The 19,192-nt window shown below is 40.6% G+C and overlaps 1 protein-coding gene across 1 annotated transcript; it reads left to right on the top strand.

Annotated features, from left to right (window-relative positions):
• The first annotated feature begins 1,054 nt into the window (after window positions 1–1,054).
• Window positions 1,055–18,862, top strand: dnajb6b (DnaJ heat shock protein family (Hsp40) member B6b). The gene is made up of 10 exons (XM_052054130.1): window positions 1,055–1,333; window positions 4,977–5,057; window positions 7,149–7,258; window positions 7,351–7,419; window positions 7,743–7,847; window positions 11,821–11,931; window positions 12,018–12,177; window positions 14,485–14,555; window positions 18,125–18,280; window positions 18,536–18,862. The coding sequence occupies exons 2-10, from the start codon at window positions 4,993–4,995 to the stop codon at window positions 18,649–18,651; spliced, it is 963 nt and encodes a 320-aa protein (XP_051910090.1). The 5' UTR covers window positions 1,055–1,333; window positions 4,977–4,992; the 3' UTR covers window positions 18,652–18,862.
• Window positions 18,863–19,192: the final 330 nt, after the last annotated feature.

Consider the following 19,192-nt stretch of genomic DNA (forward strand, 5'->3'; position numbering starts at 1 on the left):
TCCTTTCCAGCAGGACACCCTCATCAAAGTAGCATAAAAGGGTGAAAATTGTGATAATATTTTTAACTTCAGGTATTTTGACGAAAGCATGTCAGACATATTACGACGCCAGGAAACCGTTTCCACCTCTCCCTAAAACTAAATTACAGCACAAATCAAAAGTCCTGAGAATCCTAACCGAGGTTTTTCTTGGGTTTTGCCACCCTCTAGTAGCCATAGGCTATAACTGCACCGATAAGTACAAAAAGATGCATTGTCTATGGCATTAATTTTGTAATGCATTGAAATGTTATGGCAATACTTGATAATTTTTTTCTGAGGGGTAGCCACGTTTCTAATAATAAGTCGTGAATGATTTTTATTCAGCTTGTAGTGATAGGGGTCTAATCAGTTCCAGCCGCCAATGAGGACCTCTGTAATTCAAGGCTGTTTGTCATTTTCAAAGCTCTCGCCTGCCAAGACGAGCTCCCGTCAACCAAAACGGCAGGGACGACCTTCGTTTCACATCGGAAATCAACGTGAGTGTCACTTCAAAGACTCTTTAGTAAAGAGTCTTTACATATTTTCTTAAGGAAAAGAATACCATTGACTTTATTCTTAAAAAAATAGAACCCCCTTCCTAGCCATGTGACTTAACGTAGAATTTGACAGATTTGTATCGCATAAGTAAAACTAACTTTTTCTTATTGTTTGCTATCAACACATTTTGGTTTCTGCAGTGTTCAAATACTCAAGTACTCACTTTGCGCAAAATGTATGGACCCAGATGGTCTCTTTTCCTCGGTGCACAAGTGGCGCAGGTAACCTACCGATGCTTGTACAGAGAACGATTGTCGTCAGTTTCTGAATGTATTTCATTATTATTTTTAAACTTCATTCAACGTTGGGACGTTAAAGGGGGTCACATTGCGTCCTCGTCTCGTGCGTCATCACAGATGCGCAAAAAGATCAGTCGACACTGAAAGGCGTGCTACCTTTATTTACCCCTCGTAGGAAACGTAAGTGTCAGTTGTCCTACTTAGAAGTGACATCGGGAGTGCATAATAAAAAATCCAGTAAAAAGACAGACTTGTTATACAGAGAATTTTGACAGCTTATAATAACTATTGACTGCCTACGGTAAAACAAAATAACTTTAGCTGTGGGTTTTAGGCGAATCTCTGACGGTTCGTGAACGCAACGACAGCACCACATTTCCAGTAGGTCAGCGGCGTACCACCAGCAGCCTCGCGGTGTCATCGGCTGCTGCTAGTCCTCCAAACGGAAATTCGAAGCGGTTACAGGAGCTCCGTGAGGTCGAATCAGTTTCCATCAGCCAACCAAGTAAGTGGACGTTTTACGAGAACCCTTGTTTGTGTACTTATGGCGTCTATTTAGTGCAGTTTCTCAATCTACGTCAATTTATTTTTTTTAAATTTTCAACTCATGCGACAGATAAAACCAACCGGAGCTAGCTTGAAACACTGCAAGTAAATAAATAAAAAGAAAAGAACGAGCACGGTTTGAATTGGTCATAACAGTTTATTCGTATTATGTATTCATACAAAGAAAATATAAAAATGTTTTACTATTCAAACCGGACCTACTTTTTCAGTGTCGACCTGCAAGCAAGACTTTACAACGTCATTAATTTATGTAACTTCTCTCGCTACTTCGTGACTGAAGAAGTTATCCTCTAATAATAAGACTGGTGAATTAATTCACGATAAAAATGTTCTTTCGACTCCTATCAGACTTTTCTCGAAGTTAATTTTAAGCTGATAGTTCCCCTCCCACTTTATACGACAACTACAGATGTGACATGTTGAGCTGACTTTCTGACGTCATTTTCCAGAAAATTCTGCTCGAAAACAAACATTTCAGATTAAAATACTAAATTTTATAGGAATAATTTAAAACGTGGTGATACGGAAAAAAAACTTAGAAAAAGCGTTTCTTTTTAAATTCTATAATTTTTATAAAGCTCAAAATGAATTAATAGTAAAAGTAAAAATGTAATTTTTGTCAGCTGTGTTTTGAGGGAAAATATATTCCAGCTTTTTTTAAAGTTGTAACTTTGCAACAACAAAGTTGTCAAATAAAAGTTGCATGTTCATTATATACTATTGTATTTTTTAGAAAGTCATATTGCTGTATATTTTTGAGATTTCGTACTTACTTTTTGGCCTTGTGGCTCCAACATCTTGTTTGTTAAATTTTTGCTGATTTTGAGCGCTCTACCCAGTTTTGGGTTTTTCTGTTGCTGCGATTGCATCCTGAAGGATGAGTCTTACCAGAAAAATGCTTGTCATCCAGCACAGGCTTACACAACTAACGTGAATCATGTTTTGATGGGGGAAAAAAATAAAATTTTGTGTGTGTAATGGCAACACATTTTATTCATGGTCATTTCTCTTTAAACTTAAATCACCAGCTTTACAGATGCCGCATCTGTTGTGCTTTTGGTGGTAAGAAATAAAAAGGCTTTTGCTCTCTAATATTAAATTTGTTGTCGCAGCGTTGTGAGTTATTAGAGTGAAGGCTAGATAAGACAGCTGCTAACAACCAAGCTTATTTCATCACCAGCAGCCATTTTGTCTACAGACCTTTCATTCATCCTTCGACCTCAGGGGTGGGCAAACCACGGCCCACGGGCCAAATCCGGCCCGTTGGTCTTTTTAATCCGGCCCACCGAAGGTTGGTACACAATTAAGGTCCAATGTCAACGACTGCATTCATTTCATTTGGACTTGTAATGACAGGCATTTGAACGCCAGGTGGCACAGTTACTTGAAGTTGCAGAGCATAGGGAGGAAGGGGGAGACGATACGGAAGCCCGCAGTAGCGCCAAGTGAAGCAAATCCCGTTCGATACGACGGAATAATGTACTCTACAAGTCTGAAAAATGTGCCAAAAAATGCAAAATACTGCTTTTATACATATTTTATACATGAAGAAATCCAATTTATATCATGTCGAATTTAGTTCACCCTTTTGATCCAGCCCTCCATAATATTTTCTGGTTCTCATGTGGCCCTATGCAAAAAATAATTGCCCACCCCTGATGGGCAATTATATTATATATTATATTATATACCCTTGATGGTCACGTGACTTTTAGAATGAGGCCGCTCTGCTTTTTGTGCGAGCTTGCCTTGTTTGTCAATAATGTCGTGACCAAAAGTGGAGCACAAGATTGTTCTGTGATGTGCCATTCATTTTCTTTCGTGCTTATCCTCATTCGGGTTGTCGGTGAGCAGGAACATATCCCAGCCGACTGTGTAAAACGTGGTACACTGGTCACCACCCTATCACGGAGCACATAAAACATATGACAAACTACAAATAATATAATGTACTGTATTTTCCGCACCTACAAGCATTCACTTTTCTCAAAACTTGCACCTTATATATATATGGATCACTATTCTGATTTCTTGGATGTCGTATTTGAAATGTTCTGTGAAGCGCTTTGTTACAGCTGCAGCGGTTATGAAAGCACACTATAAAAGCTGTATTTTATTGTATTCCCTTTAGTGTAGCGCCATCAGGTGGATGCATAACGCAACAGCAGCCACTATTGTAGCTTCTATTCTATGCACCTTATAATGCGGTGCACCCTATATATGGAAACAGTTTTTACATAGCCCATTCATTGAAGGAGCACCTTATTGGGCTGAAAATACAGTATATTATAACATGAATATATAATAACATGCAGTATGTTAACTCATTCACTCCCAAAGACGTTTTAAAACGTCTTTTCAGATTTGGTCTAGAATTGGCTGGTACTGAATGAGTTAATGAATTCAGCAAATGGTTTTGTTGGATTAGGCTAAAGGTTACTCAACAAAAACTTGATCTTTTGGCAAACACTGCAGCAATTCCAATTCGAATCTGGGTCACGGCAGTAATTGTAAAATGTTCGCTCACAATATTGCATGAACAATAACTACCGGAAGACTGTATATATCCCATGTTGAACAAATGGAGACCAGAATGACAGATACCGCCGTGGAGCCTTCTCCGCCATATTTAATTCAAGTCTTCCATTTTAGCCAATCAGAAACCTGGGGAAAATCATTTTTTTGGGGGGGGTGGGGGGGGGGGCAATATGCAATGCTAATGAATAAACAGTTAGCATATGGGCAACATAAAATGGCCCACCTTACACTGCCACTGCCTAAATCCCTGTGCGCCCTCCCCCCGGCTCCCAAAATCCCCCCACGTGCTCGTAACACAAACACAATCTAACCGCAAAGGCCACTGATATAAATAGTGAGCAAAACAGGGCACGACAAGCGTTGCAGTGTAAACAGTCGAACCTTGTGTATCCTTTCACTATGACAACCGTGTGAGTGTGTGTGTGTGTGCGCGCGTGCACTCTGTCATTTAGCTGGATATCGCGGAAGATGTCAGATTGAAGCGCTATTTCTGTAAGGTCAACATCGCAGAGACTTGTGTATCCATTGACACGTTTGCTCAACAGATGTTGTTTCTACGGTCTGTCGGGAAACGCGCCGTTCTTGCTTCTTCAAAAAAAAAAGCTTACAAAATATATTTAGTTTTATGCAACTAGTCTTTCAGTCAAATATACAGCTATTTTTTTTTTTTTTTTTTGATGCATGTTGACAGAAAACTGGCAATGGGCTTCCTTCGAGTGCCTCCCACTCGAGTCAAGCCGATGACAAGCTCGTCATACCGAAGCACAATTTAGATGTACAGTTTCGTGTGTGTGTGTGTGTGTGTGTGAGAGAGAGAGAGAGAGAGAGAGAGAGAGAGAGCTGTTGCGACTTGTCATAAGTTCAACACTCTTCATTCTTGGTGCTGCTCCACGGACATGATTTATTATTTCATAACCTCGGGGCCCACGGTTGAGCTTGAGCTTTTTTGCACTGTTTGCGCTGCTACTTTGGAGTCGTTCAGTGTGAGCGAATGCCAGTCACTGCTTCTCTTTTGAAAACTCGACTCCCAACCCCGCTTGTCTCTCCACACAGGAGTCCCGATTGAGCCATGGTGGAGTACTATCAGATACTTGGAGTACACAAAAATGCAACGCAAGCCGACATCAAAAAAGCGTAAGTGTGCTCTATAATAGCAGCTGTCTGGAGAGGAAATGCTTTTATTACTTGACCACAATAGAGGAAATTGACTTTTTTCCCCTGCTAATTCTGCGTCAAATTCAGATATGAAATTGCCCGGTCAGTGTCAAATGCAGATCTGAAAAATGACTGTCCCTCTTGACAGGGGGTTGTCGATTGACAAGTCGCATTCCAACACCAAGGCGTGTGACCAGAATTTCAACGAACGAGGCGTAGTCCAGTGTTTCCCAACCTTTTATTGACCTCTATTCTTTCCATCCACTAAGCTAATCACAACTTCTCAGTGAGCCGCAGTAACAATAGTGCATTTTTCACAGAACACGCCGCAAACATGCGTGAGTTATATTGTTATTTGACATGTTTTATACATTGTCCTCTGCGAAGACACTCTCCTCTCAGTGCAAGTATGAAACAGCCTTGGCATTGGCATTGTTTACCACTGACTCATATTGACACTTGTGAGGCGAGCCTCTGCATTATTTCTAGTTCCAGTAGTTCTTAGGTGGAGAACTGTGTCAAACAATGACTATGAATATTTTAAAAAATGGAATTTTTTTTAATTTTATTGACGCATCCGCCCAAAACGTTTCATTGCCTATATTAATTAGCTCAACTCAACTTTATTCATAGAGCACTTTAAAACAACCAGCTAATAACGAAGACAGTGGAAAGCACAAAGACAGTCAAACGAAGACCAAGTCTGAGTCATATTGAGTCAAATGCCAAACAATAGAAATGATTTTTGAGACCAGTTTCAAAGATGGGCAGCAAGGGGGCTTGTCGAATATTCACTGGGAGGTCATTCCTAAGAGAGGGACCGGCAACGGAAAAGCCTCCGCTGAGTTCTTGGTACCTCTAATAATGTCTGGTCAGCAGACCTGAGGCACCGGGCAGGTGTGTAGGGGCTGAGGAGCTCTGAGAGGTAAGGTGGAGCGAGGCTATTTAAAAGATTTGAAAACGATCTTAAAAAGAACTCTAAAATGTATAGGGAGCCAGCAAAGGGATGCCAGAGTAGGAGTTATGTGCTCCCTCTTACGAGTACTAGTCAAGAGGCGAGCAGCAGCATTCTGGACCAACTGGAGACGCTGAATGGAGGACCTTGGCTAAACTTGGCTCCTCCCCAACGCGCCAAAAAAGATGTTGGGCTCTCCTCTGCAAAACTTTCTTTTCTTGACCCCACGTAGCACGCTCCAATTAGCCTGGGCCTTGGTCCCATCTTGTCTGATTATTACGATGCCTATTGAGCTGCAACTGACATACAGAACAACTGTGACTTTTCCGGCAAACACCTGACACACAGAATAACTTTACAATAATCCGACGTAAGCGAGTCCAGTTGACTCGCGATTCTTTCACGTGGTCCACGGCGGCTCCACAAACCGCTAACTTGGCACGAGTCGGGATGCAACGCTAAACAGGCGTCCATGTTGACTGACCTTGTTGCTCATGTTCGGGAGGATGTCGGCTGTCTGTGTTTTTTTTTTGTTTTTGTTTTTTGTTCTGGGGCCAAATAAATTCATTTGAACCAAAGGTGTTCCCATCTGTCGAAAAAAGTCAAAAATATTATGGTACTGTATCTGTTTTTAAAATTATTAGCTCATTCACTGCACTTTTAATTCAAAATCCACAGTTGAAGCCAGTTTTACTACACAACATGAAATTTAATTTTGAAGTGGCCGTTTTAGCTATTTGCAAAGAATCGTGAAAAATTAACGACATGAGATTTTGTCCAATTGCTACCAAACTGAACTATATTTCCTAGAAATTAGGTACCTGAGTTTTTGTCATTAGCGACGTTTAATGACAAAACATAAAACACAAAACTCTGAAGAACTAAGATCCACGAATTCAAGGCATTTTGCCGCATTGAATTTGGTTGCCATGTCTATCATGAGTAGACCTACCAAACAAATCTTCAAAACCCTTGTCCAAAAAAAACACATGAGGTCTCCCAATTTGGTTTAAAGCTTTCTTTTTTAAGGTTCATTTTGGCCCTTTCTGCGGTCTTACATGAACTATTCCCATTCCTTCCCCTCATCTTTAATCACGATTTGTTATTGTGTTCAGGTACAGAAAACAGGCGCTAAAGTGGCACCCGGACAAGAACCCCGAAAACAAGGAGGAGGCTGAGAAGAGGTTCAAAGAGCTGGCCGAGGCTTACGAAGTGCTCTCAGATGGTGAGAGGAACGTTCATCAAATAAAACAAAATATACCGCATTGATTGATTATTTCCTCAAACATTTATGTCCGTCTCATCATTCCCACATAGCAAACAAGCGGAATATTTATGACAAATACGGCAAACAAGGGCTGTCTGCAGGAGGAGGCGGGGGCGGAGGTAAGGAGACCAACACTTTACTGCACACGCTTCAGTCAAATGAACGACATCTTGTGTTGAGGGACTATGGCCATCCGCAATTCGAACTACATTGTGTTTGTATTTCCATCAAAATTGCCATTCGATTTTTCTTTTTAGTATCGTAATCACGTCAGAAAATTACTTTTTACAACAACAAAATTTGTGGTAATTCCTCACAAAAGAGTGATTTGTTCGAGCCAGTCCACATAGAAATCAGAATGACCAGAAATTGAGCCAAGAAAAAAAAACTGCCCAAAAGTGCATTTCATAATTGATCAGCGCCCCTTTTTTTTGTCACCCAGGAGGCCACAACAATCACTTTGGCGGCTACGGCTTCACATTCCGAAATCCTGAGGATGTCTTCCGGGAATTCTTTGGCGGCAGAGATCCCTTTGCAGATTTTTTTGGTAAGAGTGCACCAAATCACACGTTTTGAGGGTTTTTTTTTTTTTGCCTCATTTTGGGCTGGGCAACTAGTTGTGCTGAAACTGAAAAATAATTATCTAATTGCTATTTTTTTATTTTCTCCGAATTGGTCATTGCGATTTAGTTTGACTGTTTTCCCATATATATATATATATATATATATATATATATATGAAAAACAAGCCATAAATTAATCTGAATACTTCTATATGTTTTGGTCTTATAGGTGGGTCTCACACTGAAATAAAGGCAAATAAACTATGATTTAATAATCAGCTCAACTAAATTGGGGAGGGGGTGATGATGACCATCAGACGATAATCATACCGAGGCTCTGCAAAAACATAGATTTTATCCAGTAAGTTGACCTTTCGGGTTTGGCACTCTTCCTAACTGAACTCCGCCATTTGGTTCAAAGCTCAGGACCTGGAAGACGGCATGTGTAGCTGATAACGGAGTACCATTTTATTTGCCCTCGGTGCTGTTGCAAATCCGTTCAAGAGCCAAAAATCATCCCCGGCCACTGTAGTGCAGAAGATGACGTCACAAAAGCCGCGTATTAAAAGTTTACACTACCAGCAGCAGGAAGAGGCTGGTAAGCAAGGCCTGCCTGTGTGGAAGGCATGCCTGCCCCTGCTGGACGGGGAACCCAGCTCTAAATATGGAGCTGGGCCACAGGCGCGGGGATGAACTGGAGCGTTGACATCATCTGGCTGGAATGTTGTCGAAAATAGCCACCATATTAAAGTGCATTGCAATAACGGACGACACGTGGAAAAAAAACACTTGTCACGTTTCATGTTAACATGTTAAGAAGGAATTTTACTTTTTTTTTTAAACCGTTGCATACTACTTCATGTACTCCATAAATCAGCATTGAGGTCCTCGTATTTCGTGAATGGTAAAAAAAAAAAATGATTCGGGACTTCCGGTATGACAGCGAGAGGGTAAGCTGCAAACGCGTGGAGCTCCCGGCCGTACGAGCAAAAAACGGAGAAAAAAAACGACAAAAGAACGGAGGCAGCGATCCGAACATAGGATAAGATGGATACGAACAAAGCTCTGAGTCGAAATAATTAGAAATCTGTCGACAGGCTCTGAATGTTTGGGTGTAAACGAAGGATATATAGAGCAATGTCATTTGATTGGTAGGCGGGGTTTCTTTTCCCAAAATAATCCACTGAAGAAGGTTAAAGAATGTTTAGAAATCTACAAAGCTCTGGCCGGGAGCTCTTGAAATGAATTGTTGGACTTTTGTAGTGAGCTTGGGAGATCAGCACTGGAGATTATCTCTGCCACTAGGGGGCCCTCTCACTAGGAGAGGCTTTACCCCCCACCCACCAACAGGGGAAATGGAATATGAAAAGGGAATCCCTTAATGCTTTGGAAGCTCAATTTTTGATTGATGATGACAATTTTGTTTTACGGTTATAGTGTTTAGTATGTATGTTGTGATCCGTGACATGGGGGGTAAATACAGGATATCCCAAAAAGATTGATGGTTCAATATAGAGACATTACGGTGGTGTCATTAAATGTGAATGGCATGAACAACCCAGTAAAGAGGGGGAAGGTGTTGACAAAATTAAGAAAGGAGGAAATGCAGGTCATTTTTTTAGAAGAAACACATGACGCCACAAGAACATGAAAAATTGAAAAGGTATGGGTACACTAATACATACTACAGTTTATTTAAAGAATGCCAAAGGAGAGGGGTGGCTATATTAATGAAGAACTCGGTGGAAATTTTAAATTGACAAAGAGATAAAGGATAGAGAAGGGCGCTATATAGTGGTCAAGGGGATGATGGAAGGCGAGAAGGTCACATTAATCAATGTATATGCTCCACCAGATAGTGAAAGGAACTTTTTTGAAGACCTTTTCAATGTCGTAGCTGTGGAAATGGATGGGATCTTGATATGCGGAGGGGACTTCAATGTGGTGCTAAACCATGACGTAGATACAACAAGCACAAGGAAGTCTAGGATACATATAACCAAGTGCATCAACACACAAATAAAACAACTAGGGATAATCGATGTATGGAGGGATGCACACGCATTACATAGAGACTACACACAATACTCTCATCCACATGCAACCTATGCTAGAATGGACTACTTTTTCGTGAAGATGGAGGATAGACAAAGGGTGGAAGACTGCAGAATTGGTGTCACAGATTTGTCAGACCACAGCGCTTTGTATATGACAGTGAAATTGACCAGTAGAAGGAAATCTACAATTTGGAGGTTGAATGTAGGTTTATTGAATGATAAGGAATTGGTACAAGAAATAAAGGGAGATATAGTCAAATATAGGGAAGAAAATGACAATGGAGAAGTTAACCCAAATATTGTGTGGGATGCTCTGAAAGCAGTAATAAGAGGAAAACCTGTAGCGCATGCAATACGGCTTAAAAGAATAAGACAAGAATCATGAAAACTTAACAAGACAACTGAAAGAACTTGAAGCTCAACATAAAAGGACAAAAACCACAGCGGTACTTATGAAGGTCACAGACACAAGAAAGGAAGTAGATCGAATAGTATTAACGGATGTGGAAAAAAGAGCACAGTTTGTGAAACAGGTTTACTATGAAGGTGGGTCCAGGGCAAGTAAATTACTGGCACGAAGGTTGAGGGTACAACAAGTGTTAAACACTATTCATAAGATTAGGTGCCCCAGAATGAATGAATTATTAAAAGAACCAAAGGAAATGGAGGAAGCATTTCAGCAGTATTATAAGACTTTATATACACAACCGGATGCAGCAGATGAAGAGAGTATTGCAACATTTTTAGAGGACCTGAATCCCTGAACTCTGAAATTACTGCAGAAGAATTGGCGATCGCAATCAGCGGAACGAAAAATTGTAAAGCTGCGGGTAGTGATGGCTTCCCCTCAGAGTTTTACAAGATATTTAGACGGGAACTACATCCCCTTTTGCTATCTTCACTAAGATATACCACGAAGGAGGGCAAGATTCCACCGTCATGGAAAGAGGCAATAGACTCTATAATCCCCAAAGAGGGCAAAAATAAAGAGTTATGTAGTAGCTACAGACCAATATCCATACTTAACGTTGATTATAAGATCTATACCTCAATCATATCCAAAAATTCAAGACTTTCATGCCTGAAATTATAGAGACCAGATGAGTTTTTTCCATTTGTCTAAGGAATTCTAAGGTGTTTCATGACATGTTTTGGAACATTTTCCTCATGTTCTTGTGCTTCACATACCAAAAACAAAAGACATGATATTATTTATCGCAGAACATGGTATCATTTTCATAGTCCTGCCCACTTGACATCTACTGAGGTTGTATGCGGCCCAAAATGTGAAATGAGTTTGACACCCCTGCTGTAGCTGATCTGCTGCACATAATTTGCAATGTTGTGACAGTTTGGCCTCATTTCCCCTTCGGCACCCTCCAAAGGCAACACAACAGTTTATGCAGCTGTTAGTTGTCCTCCGTGTGTATCTTCATTTTTTGGGGACATATCTCTTCTTTCTACCCACATTCTTGCTGCTGGAGGCTGTAAATTTCCCCAGTGTGGGACAAATAAAGGATATCTTATCTTTTTATTTTCGGCTTTTCTGTAAGAGTTCAAGTGAGGGTATCGTCTTGAAAGAAATGACATTGCTAGTTTAATATATACACGCAGATGCAAATGAATAGCAGCAAGCCTAGTTAATTAGTTAAATGCCTTGGATACAGATTTGAATGTCAAAATGTACAAGAATGGATCATTTGCATACAGAAAATGTGAACGGCAGAAAAAATTGTGAGCTCTATTGTGGGTCGCAGATGTGAACGTGAACACGAAGCAGCAAGAATGGTTCGCAATTTTGTGACATATTTCAATATGTGCAGCTCAGAACGAACTAAACATACTCGTACAAAAGGTAAAAAAATGTTTAATAAGTGTGTGTGTTTTTTTTTTTTTTAAGCCAATGACCCATTCAACGACTTTATCGGGCACACTCGTCACAGAGGGTCTACCCGAACCCGAACAGGAGGCAGCGGACTCTTCGATTTCGGGGGGTTCTCGTTCGACTCAGGTGCGTATATATGCCAACCCGGAGAATATCTTTCGAGCTTTTCGACCCCCCAACGTCCCCACCGTTCATCCGTCTCCCCCATTCAGGTTTTAACGCATTCGGCGACATGGGCGGTAGCGGGTTCACCTCCTTCTCCTCGTCGTTCGGCGGCGGAGGAGGAGGAGGCGGCGGCGGAGGAATGGGAAACTTCAAATCGGTGTCTACTTCTACAAAGTTCATCAATGGCAGAAAAATCACCACCAAGCGGTACGTATTTCAGCCATTTTATTTTATTCATAAAAGGCTACATTTGAAATGGACATTCAGGTCCCCAATTCCGACTGAATGCTGAATATCCAAAATCAAGTATATGATACAGTGAAACTCCTCTACAACGAAAACTACATGGGCGAAAAATGGTGTGAAAAAATCTGAATGCATTAAAACCATTCCGACTTTTCTGCTCCCCCTACAACGAAAAATCCCCCTGTTGCGTTGTATGAAATATTTTTCTCTGCTCTTGCCTCGCAATGAGATTCACTATGAAAACAAGCCTTCTGCAAAAGTCTTATCCAGCCTACAGCGACTCCTACTGCTTAGCTCGGAAACGGCAACGGCAAACACCACACTGGTTTACACATGTGCAGTAGTACAGGAAGTATTTATCGTTAGTAAATTTTGCAATTTCTTTCCCTTTTTTTCTTTCTACGCTGGCTACATGAAGTGTCAAATAAGTATATGCTCATACCTATGCACTAAAATGAAGAGTACACAGTGCACATACATTTGTGTGTGTGTGTGTGTTTACAACTGATATAAATTTGCTGTAGTGAAAACTCACCTGTGTGAATTTTTTTGCTGCAAACATGATTTCATTGTAGAGGAGTTTCACTGTAACATATATCTAACGGAGCATATTTCAACCATATTTTATTGCCTATGCTTTAAAACGGTGATTAGATTTATTACAGGGGTTTTTTTTCTGTGTAATTTGGAGAGATTGCAGTGTTCCGGACCAAGCAAAAAAGAAATATACAATTAATTGGTGCTATTTGGTAGCCCGTCTATTATCATTAAGCAAGCAGGCTTTCTCAAGGCAAAGGTTTCCAATAAATATACCGTATTTTCACGACCATTCGGCGCACCGTATGGTTGGGCGCAGTCTCATTAATGGGTGCTATTTCTGTATTTTACACATAGACAAAACGCACTGTATTATTGGGCGCAGTTTTAAAGTGGTAAAACATACGCCAGCTTAAACATACAGCATGCATGCGCGCACGCTAAAAACACGTTAGCTTGAAGCATACGGTACCATGCCAAGACATACAGATGCAAGCTAAAAACACGTTTTTAAAAAGGCAACAGAAGCAAAACTGAGTTCCGTTGTATTTTATTTAGCCATCATACAATGTACTCACGTTTTTCGATCAATCATCACCCAGAAATCCATCAAAGTCCTCATCCTCTGTATCAGAATTGAACAATTGTGCAAGTCCCGGTAATCCATCAAAAACGCTGCGTTCCCTTTCGTTGTCAGAGTCACTCTCATTGCCATGTGGCTCCACAGAAATGATGCCGGCTTTGCCAAAAACTCGAACAACTGTGCAAGCAGACACATTCGTCCAAGCAGCCACAATCCTTTCGCAAATTGTGGCGTACTCGCCCAGAGCTGCCTCTCACTCTTTGTAGTTGTGTTTGCCATCGATCAGCCATTGTTCCCATGCCGTTCGCAACATTACTTTGAACGACCAGTTGATGCCGATGTTCAGCGGTTGGAGTTCTTTAGTCAAGCCTCCGGGAATATCGGCAAGCTCAGAGTTCATTTGCTTGACTTGGTTTTTCACCGCTGCGGTGAGATGGGCACGCATGCCAAAAGCATAACCGATGGCTTGAAGTTTGAACTGAGCTTCGTAGGCGTATCTCTTTGTAGAATTTATTTTTGGGGGTACTTAGAAACCAAAACCGAAGTTGTTTTGCAACAATGCACATAGCCACACTCTATACGGGTGTTGGTACCTGCTTGGGGCGTCCCTTTAGCGTCCACTTACACGCACACCCTTCACTCATTGACGGACTTCTTCGCGCATGCCTGTCCTCACTCACGTCTGCCTTTTCTCTCTCTCTCCATATATGTATATATACACGCCCACCCTTCACTGATTGGCTGACTTCTTTGCCGCATGGCTGTCCACAGTCACTTCCGCCTTTTCTCTATATAAACAGCGTGTCGGTTGTCAGTCAGGTTTTGGAAGTCAGCGCATACACAAGACGCTCCGCATCATAAGGCGTCCTGTCCATTTTGGAGAAAAATTTAGACTTTTAATGGCGCCTTATAGTCGTGAAAATACGGTACACGAATACTTTTGATGTGGCCTCTTGTGCATTAAAGAGCACAAAAATACATGAATCAATAAATTTGCGACTTGCAAACATAAAAGTTTAAAAGGTTCCCCATTTTGATAATTGGTCCTTTCGACTGCATAAGGAGCAGATCCCAATTTATGCTGCTATGGAGCGAAGAAATTGGTATGGGAGTCGGCTGTGTTAGTGAACCTGTGTGCTTGTGGACAGGACGGTGGAGAACGGACAGGAGCGCGTGGAGGTGGAGGAGGATGGCCAGCTCAAATCGTTAACGGTTAACGGTGAGGAGCAGCTCCTGAGACTGAATAACAAGTAACAATTGTGGTTTGGCCCAAAGCATCGCACTCGAAAGCGCCCCCCCCCCCCCCCCCCGTGTCTGCTGCAGCTGCCTCTCGGCGGGGGGAGGAGCCTCTCTTTAGTTGTGTATTTATTACCATGCAGACTCACTCGGTTAAGCGCACGCACGCACGCACACACACACACATACAAAGCATCTTTTTTTTAAATATTCTGTGTTGTATTGGTATCTTTCTATCCTGTTTAGATTCCTTTTTTTGGGCATGTCTAGAGCTTTAACACGTTAAGTCAGGGTCGGGTAACCTGTGGTGGAAATTTCAGCTCTGAAAACATGTGAAACTTTCAATATACCCCCCACAAATGGTTCCTCAGCCCTGTCTTAAGTCATCTAACTCCACCTCGCTAACCTGTTAGCCGACGTCATGTGTGATGAATGAATGTGAATAACATGTTGCATTTTTTTTTCTTCATGAAAAAGCACATCGCATGATCGGACTCTCTGGCTAGCTGTTCACGCTCTCGCCATGTTTGTTTTGTACTCGGAACTCCCATTGATTAATACGGTGAATGTTCAATAAAACTTGACTTTGTAGTTGTGTAGAAGGTTGTCGCAAGTTGCACTGTGTGTTTTCTTCTCACACTTTGGGTTTTGTTTAACCCTTTGCCTGAAACGCCGTCACCGTGGATCATACTTTTTTGGTTCGAATGCTCATCATCATGTGTGTTTAACCTAATAACTCATTTGTTCATCTCAGTGCAGGTGAATCACCTTCACCGCTTGGTCACAGATCTCTTGACTGCCTGCGCTTTCTATCATACACAACAGCCACTTTCCTAGCTACATGACATCGAAACTGTGCCCTTACAAAGGTAATAATGCTCCATTCAACACAAAAAAAAATTGTCCCAAGAGGAAATACTGTAAAGCGGATAAATAATCTTGCGAGCATCATTGAAACCATTACCAACATTACAGTTTGTATTGCATCTCTCAATTATTTTGTCAATTAGTTGAGTTAGAATAAAAAAATTGCTACCTCCATCCAGCTATTGAAAACGGGACAGGACATTGAAATAATGTCAAATTAACGGGGCAGAAAATGCACAAACTGGAATTGATTATGATTTGGTTACTTGTTTGGGCCATAAAATGTCAGAATATGGACCCAAAAAATCATTACTGTTTTGTTAAGTAAAAGCATGTTTTGATTTTAATTTTTTTTAGATGCAAAAAAAAACAATTTCCAATACCACAATTCCAAAGATTTTGACTACTTTAATCCATGATCGAAACTTCTGTCAATGATTTTAATCGTGGATTCGTTTTTGACTAATTGGATAATCAAGTAACGGTTGAAGAATTGATTAATCCTGTACCGCAATTCTATATGTCAAGTATCGTTGGTGAAATTAAACTAAAGTAAAACTACTTGTCCGTCACATTTCAACATAAACTGGGATATGAGTCAATACAGCGCCGCCCCCCCCCCCAAAAAAAAAACACAAACAAAAGCGGGGTCAAACAAACACTCCTACAGGCAATGGTTTAAGTAACATTTTTCAGCTAAGTCTAAAAACTCAAAATGGATAAAATACTACTTTGTTTTAAGATTCTTTGACGGATCTAGAAACTGCCAAATAAGACGGAAATACGCGCGCCTTGAAGAGAAATGTGTTTTACAGAGCAGCCGCTGACACTTTGTTCGTTATTTGCATTACCGGGTTTCTTAACCTACTATACTGTAAAATAAGCATAGTGCTACGTTAGTATATGCTTGGTAAAATGTAGCCAAATTTTGGTATTGCTACCTTTGTAAAAGGCACTTAAAATAAATGTGAAAGGTGATACAAAGGTCGTCTCCAGTACAACTGGATAATTGCCCCTCCCACGTGGACCTTTTCCCGGACGGTTGTAAACAGCGCACGTTTTTGGAAAACACCCTCAGCAAAATCAGATTGCAGTCCTGTTTTGCATCGTGTGTGGGAGAACTCACTGCATGCGTGTGTTTGCAAGGTCAAGCACAGTCAGACAGGGTGGCGTCATGATGTAACGAGCCTCGCTGTATATGCAGAGTGATGAAGATGAGGAAGAGTAGGTCACCTTTGCTCAGGTGTGTCACATTCCTTCATACTGGGTATATTCTTTCAAAGGTGCAAGGAGCATTTAATTTTCTGTGAAATGTCAGACGCGCATGCGCAGTGCTGTTGCTAAGCGACACCACAGCCATGCACCACATAGCCACGACCACATTGACAGAGCGAGTCAAATGATACTCCAGTCATCATTTTATAACAAACTTTGTGGACGACACTCGTCCTTACACTTGTTCTTTTGCGTTACACAATTTGCAATGTTTACATGATATACATTCATTTAAAAAAAAATTCCCCCATTATTTTCCACATTTTAATGAAGTGCTTCACGGTACTGTGGCGCACCCTTTCGACTCAAACTTCCTATTACATTATTAACTATTATGAAAGAGTAGATGAGTTGAATTTTATTTCAACTCACGGAAACTGGTTTTATTTCAGTTCAACAAAAGCAACAAATGGAAAAGACCACCTGAAAGAGGAAGTCACGTTTGTTTCGACTTTTAGAGATGCAACACGTGTGGCCACTTGGTGTCACTGTTTGCATGCCTTTAAAAACGCAGATGTGACGTAACAGGTAGTTCTTGGCCAGTTTATATCCAAAACGGTGATTTCCTAAAATCTAACGGTTCGTTCGGACCAAATATTCTTATTCTGACATAACATGTGAACAATATAGTATTTTTAAAATATTGCCTATATTTTAATAATTACTAATTTGTGATTTATTCCAGGCACTCACTTAGTAAAGCGAACTCCTTTGAAGACAATAGCCACCAATGAGAAGATAAGAAAACCTTTATTAGTCTCACAATGGAGAAATTCCCAATAGTTCAATATAAATGGCAATTACCTGCAGGGAACAAAAAGCTAATTCCATTTTATTTACATGACTAACCACAAATTTCACAAATTGCCTCAGGCATTGTGTCTGCAAGACGGGTGGAGTTCGTGGTTTATGATCATGGTTTTAAGGGCTTTGCTGCCATCTTGTGGCATCTACACTCTCCCAATTTTAACTATTCGTCGCAGTGGTCGGTAGCCATTCCCCGCAAATACTGTAGCAGGGCTTGACTCTTCATCGTCAGCATGGATAAATTAAACTGACAGCTATACTTTCAGAACAATTAAGCGAATTCGGTGAAATTCCCATGGCACACCTGATGATCTTTCACGCTACAATGGTTCGTGTGTCAGTGAGTGTTGTAGACAAAGATCCATCCATAAAGTATTTATCCATTTGTGTTCATATTGTATTTAATTGAAAGATGTTTGTTGTTGTTTTTTTTCTCTTCTTTCTACATACATTCTTGCTGCTGGAGGCTGTAAATTTCCCCATTGTGGGACAAATAAAGGATATCTTATCTTATCTTATCTTATCCTCCACCAGTCATCATTTCGTCATTAAGAGATGACCGAAGGAATGAAAAAAAAAAACATTTTTTTCGTTTTTAAACAGATGTCCCAGCAGATGATGACGAGCATCGCCGGCGTAGACACAATCTCATTCCCGTCGCAGGTTCGCACAACCAGCGGTACCTGAGGAGCTCGGCCCAGAATCCCGCTGTGGACGACGACGAGGGCGAGGAAGAAGGAGAGTACGGCCTCAGCAGAGGTGATTTTTTTTAAAACAATGACTTAATTATTCAACATCTTTTCAAAATTATTACAGTATTTACACATGAGAACATTAGGACTCCTATATGGTTATTATAATGACGTGTTGTAATGATAATAATTACAGTAATGACATTTAATCGTTGTAATCATGTGAATTAGGTTCAGTGCCCCTGCACAAAGGAAATATTATACACAGTAATATTAATTCAAATATAAAAAATTCATACGACGGCTCTTTTTTTGCTTGCAGGTCACACGGACTCGAAGAGGAAGAAACTTTGGCTAAGGGAGTCGAGACGAAGAAGAGCGCCGCCGCCTCCTCGATTCTTCTTGCCCACATTCGGCGGATTTGGTCCTTTTTTCTAAACCAAATGTTGTCGTCACCGATCGTCATTATTTGAAAATGTTATCTTTAACATAACGTTAACTTGAGATAATTTGTGTATTGGACTTTCCCACATTTTGCAACATGTCGTAAAACCCACAAACAAAAAGTGATTTTGTTTGGAAAGACGAACCTTCCTTCCTTGTATTTTGACCCTTTGTTTCTCATAAACATACGAATGCATTCAAGAAATGTCCATTCTTTTTTATGAATCCTTATGAAGCAACGAATGCGCAACACAGCAATCGTCACTGAAAATAGACAATTTACACTTTATGACGTTTAAATAGGGATCAAATGGTGTGCACATTCGGACACAGCCATGGAAGCGCTTTATGTTTTTTGTACACTAGGTGGCAGTATGCAACAAAATGCTGCAATTCGCCAATGAACAAAGAAGAAATACATTTCTACTGTATTTTCATTTAAGTCTTCAAAAAACTAGCCACGCATTATTAGCGCAAAATGATAGCTTGTGTGCCTGTGAAGTTTTTTGTTTTTTAAAAATAAATATTGGCGTTG

This window comes from Hippocampus zosterae, chromosome 20 (assembly GCF_025434085.1).
Source record: "Hippocampus zosterae strain Florida chromosome 20, ASM2543408v3, whole genome shotgun sequence".
NCBI lineage: Eukaryota > Metazoa > Chordata > Actinopteri > Syngnathiformes > Syngnathidae > Hippocampus > Hippocampus zosterae.

What these genes read in the sequence shown, in the direction of transcription:
- dnajb6b (XM_052054130.1), top strand. Translation starts at nt 4,993, where the DNA reads ATGGTGGAGTACTATCAGATACTTGGAGTACACAAAAATGCAACGCAA. An exon ending in TCCCTTTGCAGATTTTTTTG is followed by an intron (nt 7,848 to 11,820) that starts GTAAGAGTGCAC and finishes TTTTTTTTTAAG; the next exon opens with CCAATGACCCATTCAACGAC. An exon ending in GGGGTTCTCGTTCGACTCAG is followed by an intron (nt 11,932 to 12,017) that starts GTGCGTATATAT and finishes TCCCCCATTCAG; the next exon opens with GTTTTAACGCATTCGGCGAC.